Raw genomic sequence first — 21643 nt, forward strand, 5'->3', positions numbered from 1 at the left:
GGCAGGCATTTTAGGGTCAGTCTTGAAGGTTTCAGCCTCATAGAGCCACACCCCTATGAGAAGTAGAGACTTTAGCAGATTACCCGTGTTATTACTACCTGCTACTATCTTAAATATCTGAGGAATGGTCCCCAACAAAATCAAAGACTAGCTAAAAGCCTTTATATGCAAGTTATCTAAGCCGTAATCACAGTAAACCGTCTTATATTGTATTACAACAGGAAATCCAGTCATCCCTTTAGAAGTCCCCCTCTTCTGCTGATGACACTCCATGTTCTGCACAGCCCCATCAATAGCTTTCCAGGACAGATGGTGACACAGATCCCTTCTAGCTAAAGTAATAGCATTAAATTACTCATAACAGGGAACCTAGAGAAGCAGATGCACCATGATTAGCAAGAATGCCAGTTACTTAAAGGCTTCTATTAAAATAAATCTCTTGGCACAGCAGCATAGCATGGGACACAGCACATGACCTCACCATAACAATCATAGATTAATAATTCCCATGAATGTCATCTAAACATCGGGCTAGCCTAACCCCATTTATCATCTGCCCTTCACAACAGGAGACAAACGGCTGTAAACAAAGTCTTCCACTAACAAAGACAGGCTGATCAGTTCTCAGATCTTCCATCCCCTTTCCCAGTCAGAAACATGCCTCACTACCAGCTAACAACAGGGAGCACATCTTGCAAAGCCTTCAAACTTGACCTGGCACAGCCAAGTGGGACCAGGGACTTAATGCAACTTGTATGTTTTTCTAGAGGGGTACAGCTCAGTAAAGGAACTATGGTTCATGGCAACAGAAACCCCCACAACTTGAGGGGTCTCACTACAGTTGGGGGAAGAGCATTCCCAGAACAAGAATGCACAATGCTGGATAAAACAGCTAAGGTGTGCCTTAAGGTATCAGCTGGAGATACACAGAAGTCAGGCTGTGGAAAGTAAGCTTGCCTTGTAGTGTTTTGCTTTTGGTGAATTAGAAGAAAAAGCAACCCCACCAACCAACGCAGTTTAGCTCGGAACAACACTGAGAAGATTATGATCCTAAACCAATGGAGTCCTTCTCCTTGGGTTTCAGCCCCGGCGTAAAGCACAGGCTGCACGCGGGCTCAGGTGCGTACACAGAGAATCTCTGCAAAGCCTTCGGCAGCACTGCAAATAGCTCAGTGGTTTAGTTTCTCCTAAAGTGTTTTTTTTTTTTATTGTAAGTTACTACTTTGAGCACTGCCATGGTACTGTAGAGAACAGTAAAGACAGGGTAGGTTGCATGGTGATAATAGGCAATCCAGGCATTGTTCTAGCTTTTAAAAATAGATTATAGCTATAATCTTACCTTGTTTACCCCCGATTATTATTTACAGTACAACCCCTCAATCTAAATAAGTTAGACAGTGATTACCAAGGGTTGACATGTTTTAGCATCACGATGAAGTTTCTTGGGGCATTACAGCAATGTATTTACACAGTACAAGTGGCCTACTCTGATGACCCGTGAGAGTTTTGGTTTGAAATTATTCAAATTACGAAGACTGACAGCACTATGCTTGGTAGACCTATCGTCCATGAATAGTGAAGACACAAATCATTGTCTGGAAACAATAACCAGAAGATTTTTTGTTTTTTCTCCTTCAGCTCCCATGTGGCAACAGGGTATTTTGATAGTCCAGACAAATTCTTCAGGGAGAATCCATTAAAATAACACTGAAGTTTTGGGATTTTTTTATCCCATTTAGACACAGATATGGATAGAAGTTTACAGCTGGTTGATGGCTTCAGTTAATGATGACAGCAAAGGCATCTATGTAACCACTGAACAAGAACATGACAGCAAATATCCCCAGAGGATCCTGCTAACATACTTGCTCATACTGTTGCGGCAAGGCAGGCTGAGAAAACATTGTCTATGGCCAATTACTATTTTTTCATTGTTTTGGATACTAAGGCTACCACAAACGCCAATTAAGTCCCCAGGAACAGACTTATCCTTTGGGAATGAGAGAAAACCTAAACTGGCTCATGCAATCCACCAGACAACAAAAATGCCTGTAGCTGCTTGGGAGGGATGACTCCTGCCATCATTAGATAGCTTTTAAGACCTGCTTTCAATAATCAAACCTATTTTTTTATTTTTTTCTGTGCAGTTTTAGAAAGGAAGTACAAAGGTACCTAAGATATAAACGGTTGAGTAACAAAATCTAGGCTGGGAGAGGAGTATGTCACTCTTCAATCTCTTCCATACAGTAAGGGAAAAATATTCCCAACAATCTCCAGTTGGACATTATTTTAGCTGACAGAGATTTCACTCTGCTAATTGATTTTCCAAAATGTTGCCTTCTTCCCATAACTAACTGCCTTCCTTGATGTGCTCCAGGCAGCTGCCTACAAGCCATCATCATCTCCTACCCGCAGGCACTGTGCAAGAGCAGAAGCTGCATGTACTAAGAAGGTACAAGTTAGACCGCAACTGGTGCGTTGCACGTGATAGCCTTTTACAGAAATGCTGGGAGAGGTTATAAGCAATGCAGCCTGTTAGCCTCAGCCATGGATCTGGGCTTATTGTGGCGATAACTGGCATTCAAACACCACAAATAAACCAGCATGACAACAGATGCACAGTTTCAGCCATAGCTGCTGCAAGCCAGAATTAAACAGCACCTAAAACCAGAAAGCCAGTGATAGAGATACTGGAAAATACCAAAAGGTCCTGAAACGAATGCATGGTTTATTCTTAACATATTTTCCCAGCACAGGATTTCTGTACATGGATAACATGTACGGTGCTGATGTGCACGCACATGGGTGTATCCGTTCTATCTTCAGCTGTCTCTTGCTGCGGTATGACTCAGCTCTGTGTTCTGTTAACCACTTCTTTCTGAGCATTTGAACTGACATCTAATTCATTACGAGCAATCTGCTTTCACCACTGACAACTTTCTGCCTGCTGATACAGATATGTGATAGACCAGGCACGACTCATGGGCAGTACTTACTGCAGGTAATCAAAAATCAGGTTTTTGACTATGAAAATAAAATGTGGGTTTACACTAAAAGCAAAGTAGAGTCACACTTCCCAAGCTGTTTTTTGTTGTTTTTTCCTTTTCAAAATGTGTGTGTCAAAGACCTGAAACACTCAGTTAAAATAATATCACCATAATCGGGGTGATACCTGAGCAAAAAGCTTTTCTCAGTGTGAAAGAAGGGAGCAGAGGAGACGGTACTATTCCACTCTTACAGAAGACAAGAAGAACTTCTGATCAGATCAAAACCAACATAATTTTATCAGTGCATAACATGTTCTAAGAGCAAACAGGAAGTTACATGAATTAAATTAAAAATAAAAATCACCCTTACTGTTATTAATGCAGTAGAGTGCTGAAGTAGAACAGCACGCACAACTTCTTGCTGTCTAAGGCTTTTGTGCCACGGTCAGAATAGCCAAGTCCTCTCACATTAATGATGATGGAATCAACAAGAGCGCACCATTTTGAAGAGGGAGAAAGTAACATGAAGACACAGAACTGGTGGCAGGGCTATGCCTGGTACCCAGATCTTTCAAGCCTCATTTCAGCATCCTAACCGTGATGTGTCAGTCTTCTTTATTGGGCTTGAGTAGGGACCTTTACCAAAATAGAGCAAAACAGTCTTCAAACAAGACAGAGAAGCTTCTCTACTCCTGTTTTGCAGGAGTTGAGCACAGTCTTAATGGTTACATTGGAAAGACAATATTAAAGGTAGGCAGAAGCTAGGAAACCTGTTACCCCAGGGATAGGTTTTAATAGTGCTTTTGAGCCTGCACTTTGTAAGGTACAAATCAGAAACAATCCATGTCAAGTCAGACTGACAGTCCTTCAACAACAAAATTGCTGGAGGACAGTAAGGGACTTGTGAGTTTTGTTCCCGTTACTCAAAGGCTTACTACATCTCACTGCACACAGTTAAATTGGCACCACCTTAATGGGAAACCAAGTCCAACTGCAATGGGATTTTGCACTCTCTCCAGTAACACTATTCCTGCCTTTTCAGAAGTTGTGGACACCACAGGACCACGTTTTGTTTACACCATGTGCACCACACTATGAATACGCGTAACTTTAAACTCCAACATCTGTTTCCATGGCAATGGGACTGCATCAGCAAACCACTGGGTTTAGTTTAGGCCATCTTCATTCAGGCTTCAGCGCTGCACTCAAATCATTGCTGTTAACAGCCCAAGTGATGTCACCAGTAACCATGGTGCCCACAGCTGAGGCTTCCATGTGCCCTTTGCGCTCTAACATGCATCCTTCACGCATGACAATTATTTTAATCCAATTAATGCCGTTAAAGAAAAATAACACATGAAGGGCCAGTCTCAATACTTATTTAGCAAAGGAAGGTTAGTTTGAGTCAACAAGATAATGATCAGAACATGAGGCTTTACAATAGCACTTTGACTCCGAGCCTCATTGCACTGTACACATAGGAATGACCTGACACCCTGGGGAGAAGGGAAAGAAATCTGTTCCTCATCAATGGCTTTATTAATAAAGGCAAAAGAGCAGCTGTTTTAAACATCCTCCTTCTAGGTTTGATCAATGGCTGGGCAATGTGCAGTGCTCCATTCCACCTAGCCATACCATTCCCCTTTCCCTAACACTGGTGCTTCACCAGCTGAACATAAAACCTGGCCTTAAGTGTTCCTACCATCCAGCCAAAAACAAACAAAAGGAGCCCTAAAATAAGAGAGAGAATTGTAAAGCGTGTGTGTGGAGGGAAATGAGAAGACTCCTCATCCGGACAGAAACGTAGTCGTAATGTCATGAAAAGACTGCCACTTTCCAGGCTGCTGTATCAGAAGGCCAAAGAGGACAGCTCTGTCAACATGGAGACATTTCACAGAGACCTAAGACTTTGCTGACCATGAGCACAGTCTCCTCCAGCTCCACTCACTTTACAGATCAACGAACCACCCTCACATCCCTGCCCAACACTGGGTTTGGAAGCGATGCATCCTCCTGGCAGATCAGAAATCACAGCAGTGACTTGGTCTCAGCAGCAGTGGAGCTGTCCTCTGCAGCTGGGAGTTATGCTCAGAGCCATCAGGCCAGCCAAGTACTTTTTGCCCTTCCTCCTCGAGGTAGTCTGGTTTCACTGAGGATATCCAAACACACCAGCTTATTAGGTAGATCATTTTGAGAGTAACCATAAAGTAGTTGGCATCTGTCTTCCCAACCTAATGCTGCACAATTTCCAGGAGGGTTCCCCTTTGGGTCCTTCCCAGCTTTGCACGGAGCTGCCATCTTATCACCTCCCTGCCTGTAGCAGGGATATTATAGGGCTCTTCCCTTAAGTTTACCAAGCAAGAATTTGAATTATCACACAGAAATTGCTGGCCTTTCGTCCCGTGCTTCAATCACTGTGTAATCCTGCCTCCGAGGAGATATTAAATACACAAGGAGAAAGAAGATATCACCCATGAAGGGTCTTCCTGGCAGAGAAAAGCACACGTAGGTTTGCTGTCTGACAGGAGGTCTGTCAGCATCCAGGAGATACCGGGTCTGTTCCTAACACCCCTTCACCCTCCTGAGAGCTGTCTGAGGTGGGGGTCACAGCCCTTCGCACTGCACCCAGGCTGCAAGACCCTCCTCGCTCTGGGTTTCCAGCCCCAAACCCTGCAAGACTGCCAGCCAGCAGAAGCAGGGCAAAGCTGAGCACACAGAAGGCCCTGAAGAAGGGACCAGTCTCACCCAAGCAGGTGCAGGTTACCTGCACCGCATCTGCAGCACCATCATTCTTCGCTGCTCCCCCTGTAGTGTAAAACACATTCCTAAAAAAACCCCTAAAAGTTAAAGGCAGGACAGGTTGTCAGCATCAGACTCTCACAAGACAGAGCAGAAATACGCGCAGCATCACTTTGTACAAATGTCGTATGCGCTGCATTATTTAGAATCAGGTCTAGATATTAACGAAGCTGTTTGTACAAAACCAGGATATTTTGGGGCCAATCAATTGTGTAGGACTATAAATAATTTACAGCATTAAGAGAACCGTTCTCATGGCCACTCATTAATCACTTTGCCTTACAAAGACACCCAGTCACACTCCTATGGAGCCAGGGCTGGATGTGCCAGAGGCACAGGAATTAGGAATCACTTTATTATGGAGATACCTCAAACTTGTTTACTCCGTGTGCTCCATCTTTCAAAATGTCTACTACTTAGTATTTCATCTTACCTTGAGTATTTCCTTCCCTGTCTTTAAATGGATTTTTCACTGTATTAACTGTTTCACAGACACCGTCTGTAAGAACTACTATCCCTAGTTTAATGGGAGATAAAGCAAGTTGCTCATTATTTATTGTGAGTCAGAGATGAAATTTCAACTCAGGGTGTTTTGGATCAATTCTCATCCTCTGGCTACATCCCTCAGATTTTAGGAACCCAGTGCAATTATTCACTAACAATAGGCTGTATGCTAAAATACTGGAGGACTGGCTTAATGAAATCCCCACAGTTTTCCCAATACTTAATTCATTACTTGCCTTCAGGTATTTGAAAAAGTGAGAACCTAATCTGGGTCAAGAACCAAGATTTTGTCCACACGTCAGAAATCTTCTTTCATAAGAATAAAAAAAAAAAAGACAGAAAAAGGATTTTTGACAGCCACAAGCTCAGTAGGCTTATCAGTGTTGCATTAAAACCAGTACAAATCTGAAGTTTAAAAAAAATTTTTGTGTTACAACCTTATCTCAGCTTCACTCAGACTTGTTAGAGAGCGCATGAGAACTGTCAAGGCAACATAGTTCACTACTCTAAAATCAATCTTTTTTTCACCAGGTATGGAATAACAGCCAGTTTAAGAACTGTTCCATGATAAGGACTACAAAACAAGAAAAACAGTAAACGCAAAGATGTTTGCTATTTCTGTATGTTTTCTCAAAATGATAACCTGTATGGCTGTCACTGTTACCTGTGCAAATTACACGGCAAGTCTGGTAGCACTGAACGTACCTGTACCGCCCTTGTTCTCAAGGCTAAGCAACTGTGAGTGCCTTACTCTCCTCTGTCAGAAGGATGCAAGCCCTCATGATCACACAGAAAAGGTTATGAAAACCAGAGGAAGAAGAGAGAACATAGAAGTCACAGGTTTTTAATGCTGCAGCATAGAAATTGGTGGAAAAGCTTCAAACCAGGCTTTTGCTTTTAGACTTGTGAATCTTCCAGGGTCTCTGGAACTGTCAGCAGTGTCACCTGCTTTTAAAATTAAAGCATGTATGTCTATCTGTCCAGATGGCCAAGGCATCTGCAAACGAAACAAAAATAATCAGCCATCCAGTTCTTCAGTGTCCAGAGATGAAGGGTTAGTTTGTTTTCCCCCACTCAATCAATCTTTCACCATCTGCTGAGCCTGCTGGCAATTGCCAAGTGTAGCTAACAGTTTAAGGGACACGACTTTTGCACCCAGATATGAGGACACAGCCTCAAGAATCACCACCACCAAGCACATTTTTTAAGTCTATTCTCAAAGGTGCTACCTGAGAGCTACACACAAACGAAGGAGAAAACAGAACAGCGCAGGGGTCTGGAGACTGAGATGACGGACAAATCGTTATCCTTTGGAAAGAAGGGAAGTGACTCAGGGTATTCCATCAGCAGTCATGACAGGTAAGTACAGCACACTACAGATGCTTGGAAACACACTCTGATATTTCAGGGAAGGCAATAAATGCAAAGCCCTGAGGGACTACAGAAGAGAGGCTCATGTTGAAAGATGAGAAGTGCCTTTGATTCCCAGGATCCTGCCCTAGTTCAACAGACAGTGCTGAGCAGATGGGTCATCTTTAACAGACTGCCTCAAACAGGGGCCAGAGTCCTTCCCCAGTCATGGACCTTCGAAGTGCTGAATGACAAAGTATTAATGCTATTAGCTTATAAGGATGACGCAGCATCTTAAAATAAGCCTCATCCTCAGAAGACAATGACCAGGTCCAGAAAAATATTTTTAAAGTACACTATCTTTGGAGGAAGGTCACAAGTACTCAGAGAAAACTGCACGGAGAAAACAAGGACTGGGCTTATTTACAGCAGAGAAAGTAAGCTATGCACCCTGATATAAAAATAAGATTTAATAACAAGAGGAATTCTCTCGTCTTATGTAAGGGTCAGAAGGGCAATGGTCTCTCGGAATCTCATGGCATATGGAACTGCAGTAATGAATGGTATTAAAATGATAAACGGACTGACCTTTGGTTAATAACATACTGATCTTTCTGACAAACGCATTCAGATGTTGGAATACAAGCTTTTATGAGATAGAGACTTAACATTAAAGTGTGTGTTGTTTCTGCAGTGAGGGGGAGCCATACAAAAAGGTAGGTTCCCTAAACACACAAGAAAAGGAAGAAAATGTCACAGAAAAGGATAGCTGTTGAGACACAAATATGAAGGACACTTAGAAGAGGAAGAATTAAGAGACCCTTTAATAAGATCTAGCTAACGTATAAAACAGAATGGTTCTAGTCTTTGCGCCCAACAGGCTTCAAAGTCCTCGCAGAGACAGAAATATTGCACGTGCCCTTGACGTGATGTGCAGAGTTAGAGGAGACATCCAGGACAGTCCTCGGTTCAGCATTTCTGCAGGAAGAAAGAAATCCCTAGAGATGCTTACAGATGTCCCCTCCTTAAACAGTTTGTGCTTCATGAAGCTCATTTCAGCGCTCACCTCTAGTTGTTTTCTGCTTATGTTAGGATAGAAACCCGCAGCTTTCCCAGATCAAACTGCAGCTCTCCCAGTCCTATGGGCAACTCTCAAGGTTGAGTTTATCTAGAGATCTCTCACCCTTGGAAGCTGGACAGGTTTTTAAATGTGTGTACAGATTTTAGGAAAAAGTTACACTACAAAACTATTGTCTAGAAAACAGGTACAGAGAATGATTTCACAGTTTTGAAATATTTTGCCTGTTTTATGCACCAGAATAAAACCAGGTCACAGAAGGAAAGAAAAATCACTGGTTCCAAGCTCAGATATAAAAATTAGTATGTTTTAATTGGTATAGCAAGAGACAAAAGCTCAGCAATGATGCAAAAACACCCTCATGCATATGGAAAAGCTAAGACCTAACTGCTCTGCAGCTACTGCAGCAAGGGCTCCCAACCTGAAGACACTGACAACACTGCGTGAGAGGTTTCCCATGAAAATATGGATATTGGTAGTCTAAAATTTAATAGAGAAAAACAATTCAGTTCTGATCTGCTAGGCTTCAAGCAAGTCAAGGGTACATTAAGCCCTTCGCTGTAATGTAAAATTAACTTATTTATGGAAGAATTTAAGTGCTACTTAAAGTACTGAAACCACGGTCTCTGTAGATAATATTTCAGAAGCTATCAGAAAGCAACACTTAAGAGACTCATTGCCCCCCCTTCCTTCACCCTCAATTTAAAAAAAAAAAAAAAATTAAAAAGCAAATCAGCAGGCCAGTCACCTCAGTTTTCACAGCTTTATACACCAGCCTGCAGAACTTTAAGAGGAATTACAGAGCAACATGGGCACGCACACAATGATTTATTGCATGTCTCACCTGCCTAGTGGCGCAGAGAACCAACAGGGATGCTGGATTATATAGTGCACAATTTTAATTCTCCCATCCAGTAAACAGTAAATGAGTACAGCCTGTACCAGTTTAATGGAAAGATCCTTTGCTGCTTGGGCGTGACGCTGCTTACATCAAATCTGATGGAAATTTTTGTTAAGATTTCTAAGAAGGGGGGTTTGTTCTCCCATGAAAGGAGATGAAAGGACCTTCCACTGCAAAGGGAAAACCTCCATGAAAACATCTTTGAAAAGTGACCACAGTACTAGAGCTTGAGTCTGAACACCCCTGCCCACATGGGTTTGAGGCACTACTTCCACAGGAAGGGTTCCCAGAGCAACTGCATGAGCCAGTTGCTTCACACCTCAGGTGAGAAAGTCCCTTTGGAAAAACTTTCATTTGGAGGATGATAAAATCTAGGAAAATTATTTGATTGCTCTTAAGAGAGCAACTTTATACCAACTGGTTTGGAGTTTAAGGGGGATCTTCACTCATGAGGGTGAAGTTAAATGAGTGATCAACTTCAAGTACATGCTTAAATCTCTCTAAAACCCTTGAGGAATAATTGTGACATCTTCTCTTACACTGTTGGAAAACTGCTTCTTACGGGACCAAGCTGACTGGTGTCTCCAGCAGTAATGACACCATACTGTACACAACAAATGTCTTTGAAATGAACCTTTTGCTTTTAAGAATTGCTCCTCTCCCCGGGAACTACTTTAAATCATTCTGTTCTACGTTTCAGCCAAAGATTTCTAAGAAATGCCTCTACACTGCTGCTTTATACAGCTTGTTCTCCTAAGGGGGTTCAACATACAGAACTTGCTTCTCCTGTGGCCTCCTTATGCATTTCAGAGGAAAAATAGAAAGACAGACATGAAGCACTTTCTCATTCTCTGAAAAGAACGGAAGTCATGCTCCCCACTGCTCTCTTCCCAGTGCCTGTTTCAAAGATAAAACCTCCACTTTTAAATCAAACTGAAGAAAAAGGACATTTGATATCATAGTCTAGGAAAAGCTCCCATCGAAGTCGGCCAGGAATCTTTCCACAAATTTCAGGAAGAGTTGAAGCAGATCGCTACCAAACACTAAGAAACAGAACATAAACTCTGCATTCTACCCTAAGTGGGTTTTCTGGGTTTATTATTCCATTTTTTCAAATTTGAGCTGAGACTAGTATCTTCAATATAAAGCACAGCTAACTTTTCCTCGTGTAGTACACATAACAGTAAAGTCACTTGCTTGGCACACACTTCTCTAGCTCGCTGGGATCTTGGGCTACACGCAGTGTTTCCAGCTTACTCCCAGGTAAGTGGACAGAGATCAGACACCTGATGTGACACCAACTACTGCACCTGATCTAAGAGGAAACCTTACTTTGCTGCATATCAATGCCCTAGAAAATTAGAGCAGGTCTGAAGCAGGGCTGGGTGGCAGTTTGGAGGTGTAATTTCCTAAGTAGTTTCCTGGGCCAGTGAACTTCCCCTTGCATGAAGCCCCAATGGTTTATCATGTCCTTTGACATTAAGATACAGCCAAAATCACTGTCCAGTGAACAGAGTGGAATTCAGTGTTCTGCATTAATGAAATAAAAGTATTTTAACTTCTGAAAGTGAACAGCAAATTCATTCCCCTAACCAAGTCCTCCACATCTTGCAGGAGGCCACCACAGACACTCCCCAGATAATGATTCATCCTCCATTAAATCAGGTGGGCTCCTCCTTCTTCATCAGATCATTCTCCTGTACGCTCTGCTGCTCACTGACAAGTTCTGCATAGCTAACACACTGCTGCCATCAACCAGCTCTTTATTCAAAACAGCTGAGCCAAATTTGGAAGAAAAAGTTGTAACAAAATAATTACAATATTCAAAGCAGCTACAGTGTCAGGAAAAGATACACAAAAATGAAGCCACCTAAGAAAAATGTATACTCATTTACACTAACATTTAGGTTAAACACACAAAGATTATACATTTGTGTCAGAAAAAGGAATTAGACTTATTACTGGAAAATACACACATACACTGTTTTAAGCCAAGTCCAAGTGCATGAGTCCTTCAAGGAACACAGTTAGATGGTCAGAGGAGAAATGGGGGAGTTGTGCTTTTGCTTTCGTTTTGGGGTTTTGGTGGTGGTGGGTTTTGTTTTTTTTTTTCCCTTAATTCATTTTAGGTTTTATTCCAAAGCAGATTTCTCTAGCATTGCTTCATCCTGCCACAGAAAGCAGAGTTCTACTGCAAACTCAGTACTAGATGTGTGTTTTGCTGGATGAGCAAAATTAAATTTTATTTAAAGTATGGCACAATAAAATAACACTTCAGACTCATTTCCTTTTAAAAATGCTCCTGGTTGGATTTCAAACACTGGGAGAATATGGGCACAGAGGATTTGAGTTACAAAAAACCAACATTTTAATTAACTGCTTTATTGAAGACAGGGAATTCAACAAAAATTCCCATCAGTGTTCAGAAGCCTATTAAAAATAATCTAAGTTTTATGCCTAAACTGATTAGTATCTGTTTCATAGTGGTACATAAGAAATATTACATCTAGATTTCCCCCCCAAAATTCAAAGTTATGCCTTTGATTTACCCTCTCAAATTTATTCTAGACTGTTTCTTCCCAACAAAAGAGCACGAGCCTTTGGTTTGCAGCTGGAACTGGCACAACCAGTAGCCACAGCCCAACTGGGAAGCAGTGGCTGCTTAAGCCCTACAGTTTAATCACTTCCAGGTAGGGACCCACACACTTCAGCTCAGTGCCTCTTTCCATAGGAATAGCCTATCCATGAGCCATTGCTTCCCCAGGTAGGTCAAAACAGAAGTTCTCTAATTTAAGGACAAGCAGAGGCAAGTCAGAAACTGAACTTTTTATTACTTTTCCTCCACTGCTTCCTTATAAGCATATAGCAAACGTCAAATGTAAAACATCTGATTCTCCAGCAACACTCCACTCTTCCACATGAAGGCCTGTGTTAGCTTGCACTCATCCGTGCGGGCTGAAACATTACTGACCTGTATCATGTAGAGCTGTGCAATTCGATATTCTTCCACACTCATCGGGAGAGGAATACGATATTCCTTTATGAGCATTTTGAATACAAAAATCTTTTGTCCGCTCAGAAATACAATCCAGAAGCTTTTAGTAAAGCGTCCTTAAACGATGGCAAGCAAACGCATTGAGGATCCCTGAAACAGAGTGAGAGAAAGAAAAAAAAGAGAAAAGCAGTTATTTTCCATTCTCACTGCAGAACATCGTATTAGAAAAAAAAAAAAACACCCAGACAAACATTAATTTTTGTAATAGCTGTAAGCTTAATAGCTGAGAGAAGAATCCCCCAGAGTACTACCAGACCCTTGGTATCAAATTGAACAGAATCTTATAGAAGAATTTTTATTTGCTTCAGGGGATACCATCAAAGCTATTACCCTCCTGACCTTTGCCACCGTATCAATCAGACTTTCATATGCAATAGCATCTCCACGGAAGAGATGTGACAAAAGCTCAAAATGAATAGGCAGACCTTCTGTTGCCAGACAATAAAGTATCTCTCCAATGTCAGCAACACACCAGAGATGCATCCACTCAAAGGTATCAGGTTTTATCCTCTCGCATTCATTCAGCAGCAAGAAAAAGCAATAATTAGACTTCCTTGGCCCTCCGTAACACTATGATGAAGAAAGTCATTTGGATTCTAACAATAAAGACAGCAGAAATGTACTTTTCTTCCCTGCTTTACTCTGTATTACTGTCTTGTAGGATCCCTTCTCTTTCAACTCCAAAGCAGTCTACAGGCAAAATCCTCCTGCCACTGATGTCGATGCCAGACTCATTTTTACACTCCTGCTGCGTAAGAATACAGCCAAAGATAAACGGCAACATAAAAAAAATCCCATCATACCCCACCTCTCGAGGCAATTTAATGGAATTATTACTTAAGAATACAGGGAATACAGCATCTACTACACCAAGGCTTAAAGCAGTAGCTTTTCAAATATGCTTAAGACTCCCTATGGACTGTGGATAAAGACAATAAAATCATGTATGGAAGAGGGGGGGAGAAAAAAAAAAAAGATTGGCGAGGAGGGCACAAGAGGTTCACAAGATTGAAGAGAGGACACAAGAGGTGAAGCTGTCTGCTATCAGGCCAAATCAGCCTCAGCAGGATCTGATGACCACTCTCCCAGCACACAAAGCACACAAAGCACTTGCCTCCTTCCTTCTCATCACCAAAATCAACCTTTCTGCTGTGCCTGCTTATTGGAAGTCTTCAGCTGCTGGAGTGAAAACAACCCCAAACCCTATGTTGGGGCGGGGGGGGGTGGGGGGGGGTGGGGTGGAAACAGGACCAGACCAGAATAAAAACAACCAATTTACTTAGTGGATTAAACCATGGTCTGGGAACCAGGAAATCACACCACTATCAACAGGTCTCAGCACTACTCGATATTTGCACAGCACTTCACCAACCTTTTACAAGGTTTAGAGAAGTTAAAACACATGCCCATGGTCACAGAGCAACCAGGGACAAAATTCAGTGTTTATAATCCAGGTCTACTGACTTTTAATCTGCGTAGCACTCAAAGGCCACCACATCTCCATCTTGCCCCATAGCTGACCCACTGCCGAGTTTACACAAGCGCACTGCTCACCACATCCCAGCCGAAGGGTTTGCTTGACCTGCACACACGCCCCCGTGCCACTGTGCTGTCAGTTTGCTTTCGTTTGATTGCTGTATTTCTAATTTGGCAGTAAAGCCAATTCATTCTGGACTGACCCTTCTGGAATAACTATCCGTCTGGTGCTGCATCATCTAAACAATTTATTTTCAAATTAAATTCTCTGTTTCATTTTATTGCTGTCAGAGCAACCAGGGCAGGGGGAGAACAACATGAAAAAAAAAACCAAACCCCAAACAACTTGCCATGGCAAACCCTGTAGAGAATAATTCTGGGAAGACTGTCCTTCCCAACTGCCACGCCTATGCGCAGAGTGTGTGCATCCACATGCACATGTAGGATTTCCTCCATCAAACTAATCCTCCAGAACAGGTGGAGATAATCTCAGTAGGTGGTTTTTAATTAGTGTCATGGCAAAGAACAACAGTAACCACCAGAGGATGGATCTCAAACACTGGCTCCAGATCTGCATTGGTATAATGCTACCATACCAACTCTTGGAGTGGGAGACTCAGCTGCATGTCTGGAGCAGTTTGTTATGCTTTAGAAATCTTTGAAAATCAGATTTAAAAGCTCACCCCCTCCCCCCCATTCCCCAAATGCTCTGAAAGCGATTCTGCTCCCACCATAAGGACATCAGTCACGTCTGCTGCTTGCTAAAATCAGGATATTTCTATCGATTGGAAGAGATGAATAAAACAAAAAATAGAACCTTAAAAGCAATAAAATGGCAGGAAACCAGTACCAAGATGGAAAAAATGTGTTTATAATGAAGTGCCAGGCAGGTAATAATTCAGATGGCCAAGACACAAGAGGGTTTATTTTATTACAGACTAAAAAACCCAACCATTTCAGCCCCAAGCAGGCACAGCAGCAGCCACCAGCAGCGGCCTCGAAGCGCCTGGGGTGTGGAGCATGTCTGGCCACAGCAGCAGCTCCTGGTCCAAGTTCCTGCTTGGCTTTTACAAGAGCTGAGGTTTGGCTGCAAAGTTCCCCTTCAGGTTTCTACTTCTCTGCGGTCAAGGTTCAAAAGCAGTGTTTTGGCTCAGCCTGCGGGTCTCCAGGCAGCAGCAGGTCCTGATGATGTGCCCGTTGGAAAGGTGATGCTCCCAAAAACTCCTCCGGCAGCTGCCCACTCCAGCTACTGCAACCAGTCCCCAAAAGCTGGGTAGAAAACAACTCCTGAAACACACTGGGCAATAGCAGGAACCAAATTGCAACCTCAAACTGAGGGGGCCAGCAAGAAAAGGCACCTGGGATCAGCAGCCTGACCCTGAAGGAAGCACAAAGAGAACAAACCTGACTAGTTTGCTTTTTTTTTTATTAGACTAGTTAAAGAAAAAATTATCAAGGTAAGTCTGCAGCTTGGGCTGCCTTTGAGCTGCAAATAACCTGCCCTAACCCTTCTAAGAGCAGTGGAGCTCAAATGGCAAACCATCAAAAATAAACATGGGTTTTCGCCAGATTCAGATCTTGGGGAACACCATGCCAGGTGGGACAGAGGTGACAAAATTGCGCTTTCAGACAACTCACTGAGGACAGCAGCCTCCTTCCAAAGTCTTGGGACTTCATAGAGAAGCAAAGCTCACCAAGACTGCTTACTGTATTGTTCAAACAAAACACAGAAGTTTGTCTGCAGGCTGCCACGGAGAGAAGAGAAAGCCCTTCTGGAAGCAAGGGAGCCATGACACAGCTTTGGAAAATGGGTGTCAAAACACCAGCTGTGTCCCTGGCACTTGCCTGCATCCAGCCCATTGCTACAAGCAGCCAGAGGTGGTTGAATGGAGATGCTCAACGTGCCGGGACTATCAAGCAGCCAGCGATTTGACGACAGGCTGGATTTCGCTGTCCAGCCACTGAGCACCAAGCTGGACTTTCTATGGGTTTGCCAAACCACTGCAGCCGCACAACCGGGACCAGTGGCAGCCCAAGGCTGTTTGCAAAACTCAGTTTGCAGCCGGCTTCTCTCAGCGAGAGGAAAACAATGGTGACGCAGGACATTTCCAGACTCACTGCTATTTCTGCTCTAGCCAAGTGGCACATTTGTACAGGCCGTTATTCAATTTATACACAGAGCTCTAGTAACTGTGAAAGCCAGGCGCATAATTTTATACCTCAATTATTTTAAAATCATGTTCTCAAAGCATCATAATTACGCTCCAGAGTCAATATCCTGCTGCGATGAGTCAGGTCCACCTCTGAGCTACTGCTTCAGGCTGTCTGAAGGCTAATGCACAGTGAGCTGCATTTACTTCTGATTTTAACGGTTTCCCTTGCAACAATAACAAACTTTTTAAGGAACTGCCCTTTCTTTAAACTAAGGGGGACTATCGGGATCTGCAGAAGCTGAACGATCGAGAGACCCAGCAAAATGTCTCCATTTAGCCCATGAACTTGGCGTGTGGGGTTGTCACTTCAGGAGCATCAGGACCAGCTGCCCTGTTACTAAACGAGGTAGCAGAGGACTGATGACAACTGACAGCTTGTAATTAAGGAATAAGAGTTAGTGCATGAAGGGTGTTTAAACTGTGCTACTGGAGTCCTGGAGGCCAAATCCTGGCCAGGCTTCACAGGCTGACCCTGAAGGGTACAGAAACTGAGTATTACAGCAAAAATCCTGGCTCCTCAACATGTCGGTTGGGTCCAGTGCAGAACTACTCACACCAGTGGGTTCAGGCTACAAAAGGGCTGTTACTGCCCTGTTCCCAGCTGTGCTGTTCTAGCTGTCACCTCAACAATTAATTTTTGACCAGCTCATGTTTTCTGTATCCAGGCTGCTGAGCACAGGCTTTTTAGGACTGGAATGAACTACGCCATGGCAGCAACAACCCACCGCATGCCAGGGCTGCTATTTCCCATTTTCAACAGGGAAGAAAGAGCCCTAGACTCAGAGAGCAGCTATTATGAGCTTTTTCTAGCCTCACACAGGAGGTTCATTTTACACTATGATAATGTTAAAAGACTCACCCTAGGAAAGAAAAACCCATCACAGAGGGTTGCAGAGCAGCCAGTAGCAGAGGCAGGTACCAGCCCCAGGTCTCACGTTCTAATCAACCACTGTCTGTTCAGGGCTGTGCTGCCTTTTGAAGTTGAGAAAAATTTCTCCTATGAAAGATCACACTTGTGAGCTAAAGATCAATACCCTTGACTCAGCTACTGAACAATTCTCCTTGCAATATTTTCACATAAATGAGAAGTGAAAGATAATTGACAAAAACAACTGTAAGAAAATCAAGCCAAACATTTAATGGCAAGAGGATGAGCAAAGGCATTACCTGGAGACCTCACCTACCTCCCTAAAGACTTTCTTTAGGTTCTCTACATCTCCTTTATCCTCCAAGAAGATGCCTCCTTGAAGAAAGCGATATCAAAGAGATGTTAGCATTGGTCCCAAGTGCATCAAACACTTGGACTTTGGGAAGCCACACCAGGCGTAGCAGCCTGGCTACCTTCTCTCTCCTGCATAGTTCCCTGAAGGAGGATACAGTGCCCTCCCACGACTGAAAGCACTGAATACATATTGCTCTTGGATTTATTTATGCCGTTAGAAGAAGCAGCATAAATGTGAAACAGATTCCTAGGACCTAACTCAGCATTTTTTGAAGGCAGCCTCAACATTCACACCTTGATTAATGCAGCACTCTCCCTCCTGGCCCAAAAGCAGCCTTGCTCAGCTTTATCTATCCAGAATGTCATTGCTGCAAAGGTCATTCCCTTTGTCTGTCACTCTAATCCCGTTTGTCCATGGTGCTCCTGCCTCTAAGGAGAAGATTTCCATCAGCATCTGCAAAACATCGTTGTCGAACCCCCTCAGTCCTTGCTCGCCAGCCTTGACTACCTGACCCTTGGCAAGGGCTGAGCACACGCAGCCTGTGATCCGTCACGCGGACCAGCACGGCTTCGTAATTGTCCTGCCCACGTCCCACTGCCGTCTCATCAGGAAGCACTGCAGGACAGAGAGGAACTTTGAGTTCTGTGAATGCATGACGCTTAGCGCAATGTCGGCTGGAGCACAACTGTCTCCTCAGATCACATGAATGACTACCACGATGTAAAGGTCAAAAGGAAAAGGCAATTTATGAGGCTTTTCCAAGCAGACGAATATCGAGCGCTTGTATTTCACCATTCCCTTCTCTCCACTCTTCTCCCAACCCCACCGAAGTAATCTCTCCAGTGGAACTGTTTCAAGCAACGTTCACATCAAAAGGTTAAAAAACCCCAACATTTCTATTTAGTAGCTTTGGGGCTACCATTATTTGCTGTAACACTCAACACTACGCTCAAAATTCTCTCTCTCACACACACGTGCGTGTGTGATAAACTAAAGAGACAGAATGAGCTTTTCAAAAATCAGCCGTTTTCAGTTTTCATAGTGTGGGTTGTTCCTGCTGACTGACAGCTAAGCGGATTTAAAAACTCATTAGGCCTTGGGGAAAAAAGAAAGTAATCAAAAGTTAAAGCTCCTTAAAAGTGCACAGTTCACACGCTCACTGCTTAAAGGCTACTATGTCAGTAAGTAATGTTCTTTGTAATCATACATCTTAATCGTACATCTAATCTGTTACATCTTTTTCAAATAGAAAATTTTTTATGCAGATGCTTACACATCCAAGTTTCACGACTGAGCTTAGATCACATCTGACAGTGAATCAGCGGCTAATGAGCATTTCCTCACATTGCAAAACCACAAAACAGTCCTGCCAGCGCCGAGTACGGCCAAGGTTGGCAGCTGAGCTGGGGGAGCTCCCTGTGCCTGCCTCCGCTGGGTCTGGCCACAGCCCACAACACGATCAGGGAAAAAGGAAGCAGGGGGGAAGAGGAAGAGGAAAATGCAAGCACGCGTGGAAAACAATTTCCCTCAGGTGTAAACCTCGGGGCAAACTCAAAAGATATCTCAAATGCAGATAGCACTGCAACAGGCTGAAGATAAAACACTGCTTGATAAGACAGACACAGAGCGAACAAGTCGCATTTACAGTACTTGATCTTTTTTCCATTATTAGATACAATTTGACGTCACTTATAAAATTTAAGAGCTTATTGTAAAGCAGACGTTTATTACAACAGAAGGATGGAATCAGTCCAAATGCAATATAGCTAACACTGGAGCTATTAAATCTTGTTATAGTTCACTGGGCAGCCAAATACTAGCTTGAAGCAACAAAAGGGAAAAGGGGAAAAAAAGAAAAAGAAAAAAAAAAGTAACATCACACCAAAGCATGCACACACCCCGCCCCTTTCCTCCTTAAATATTCCAGGATATTGTAGTGTTTCTTCAGAGTTTCTATTCCTATTACTCCTTTAATGTCTGGGGAGAGGAAAACTTGACTCCCTTCCTCCTGCTTTGTAAGCGATGCTGCAGTGCAAAGCAAGCTAGTTCTCTTTATTCACATGCTGACTTCAAGGGGACCAGGTGAAGTCTGTCAGCTGAACTTTGGCTGGAAAATTAATGTTTCAAGTCCTGCCATGCCTGGAGGTTATGCAATAATGAACTAATAAAGAAGCCATTAAAAGAACTAATATGCACACTGAAGTCGCTGATGAGTTCAGAGGGAAAGACAAACTAGCCTCTAATCCTTTTGCTGATGCTGGGGATAAAGCTGAATATTAAAAAGAACACATCTGAAATTAAAGGTTAAAAGTTTCCAAGTAGTCTGCATGAACAGAGCAGCCACAAAACCCAGCGTCCTGTGGCCTCACCCCAGAGCCAGGCACCTCTGCTCAGCTGAGCTACAGGAACTGGACAGACCCTGCTTTTGACAGTTTGCTCTTAGTCCAAGTCTCTCAGCACTACATACTGAAAATAGGCAGACATTACACACGCGCATATAAATACATATAAATGTGTAATATATATTTTATATATAAGCACATATATATATAGACATACTTATATATACACACACAGGGAAACAAAAATAAAAGCAGCATTGACAATGTGGTAAGTGCAGCATGTTGGCTGAAAATTGCTGGCAGCTGAGTAAACTACTGGAAAGAAAAAATCTATGCAATGCTACAGGCATACAGCAATGGACAGTATTTATCTTTTCATTTGTGGCACTTCCATTAGCTAAAGGCCACTGCCATGCAGAAGCCTGCACACTCCACGGGCAGCAGTGGCAGGCAGATGGGGGTGCTGGCCAAGTTTAAAAAAAAACCCCAACAAACACAAAACCAAAAAACCCAAACCAAACACATCTAATTTCCAAGGTAGCCTCCCTGGGAGGCTATTGCATTTACACTTCACATCTCTGAATGCTACAATCTCTCTTCCTGATGGAATTCAGGAGGAGAGCAAGCAGAAGTGTGCTTGGTGCAGTCCCCACTGGTTGGTCAAGGCTTCACTTGTACTCAGCAGTAAAAAGCCAACAACAAAAATTCTGGCAGCAGCAAGGCATGGGAGAAAGACCCAGAAAGACCAAGGGTGAACCAGAGTCCAGTGATGACCTCACCTATCTAACTGAAGACAGCATCCACACCACCCCTCTTCTCTCTCCCTCCATTAGTTGCTGCACTGGAAGTGACATTAAAACTACCCAACACCCCCCATTTTTTCATTTTTATTACAATGACAAAAGCAGGAAGTCATGAGAGCTCCCACTCTTTAATTTTACCAGTCACTAAGGATGAAAATAAGAAACTGAGGGTGAGAAATTTTGAGAGCAGGAAGGCTGAGGTGCAAGAGCTCTGCAAACCACTGGTGACCAGCTCACCCACAGCGTCCTCAGGCACCCAGCTGAGCACAAACCCAGCCCTGACCTACCATGCTTAGACTTGCTTTGAAGATAAATGGTCTTACAACTAAAAACTGCTCAGACACAGGACTATTTATTTTTTTTAAAAGAAAAATTTAGGAATGAAGAAAACCACTTCAAGCTGCAGAAAAAAGGAATCTCCGAGTCTCCAGATTGTTCACAGACATAAAAGGCTTTTGCTGTCTAACCTCAATTATCCACACTGCAGTTCAAGTCCCTGTCTTCTTGTGCTAATCTCAGGAGAGGCAGCAAATGGTTCATTAACTATTTTCTTCCACAATTCCTCTTTTCCATGTTCAAAGACACATGTGACGCCTCTCGCCCTCGTTTTTCTTCTTCACCCCTTCTCCCACCGATCCACACGTCTAAGACTGCTGTGAGCCACAGCAGTCCTAAAGAACGAGAAGGGTAACTTCATGTCCTTCCTATGACTCTTGTTCATATACTTTTGCATGATATTTGCCAAAAGCATAAGGCAGTTCACAGCCACTCAGTCCAAAACCCACTGCAGCCTTATATCACCTCCCACCAAATGGCAACGACACCAGTCATTCCCCGTTTTACGGCTTTTTCGTGGGCCTTTGCACTCATCTCTTCCAAATTATAGCCCATTTTAGACTATTTCTCAAGGTT

At 43.1% G+C, this 21643-nt stretch overlaps 1 protein-coding gene across 12 annotated transcripts in view; it reads right to left on the minus strand.

Moving 5' to 3' along the window:
* Positions 1-21643, minus strand: part of PITPNM2 (phosphatidylinositol transfer protein membrane associated 2) — a 142127-nt gene that overhangs the window by 59446 nt on the left and 61038 nt on the right. For all 12 annotated transcript variants that reach the window (XM_074844145.1, XM_074844154.1, XM_074844152.1 and 9 more), the window contains one exon: positions 12591-12764. In XM_074844145.1, the coding sequence (XP_074700246.1) occupies positions 12591-12668 (78 nt within the window). In that variant the 5' untranslated portion in view covers positions 12669-12764. The remainder of the gene's footprint in view (positions 1-12590; positions 12765-21643) is intronic.

Source organism: Strix aluco, chromosome 18, assembly GCF_031877795.1.
Source record: "Strix aluco isolate bStrAlu1 chromosome 18, bStrAlu1.hap1, whole genome shotgun sequence".
NCBI lineage: Eukaryota > Metazoa > Chordata > Aves > Strigiformes > Strigidae > Strix > Strix aluco.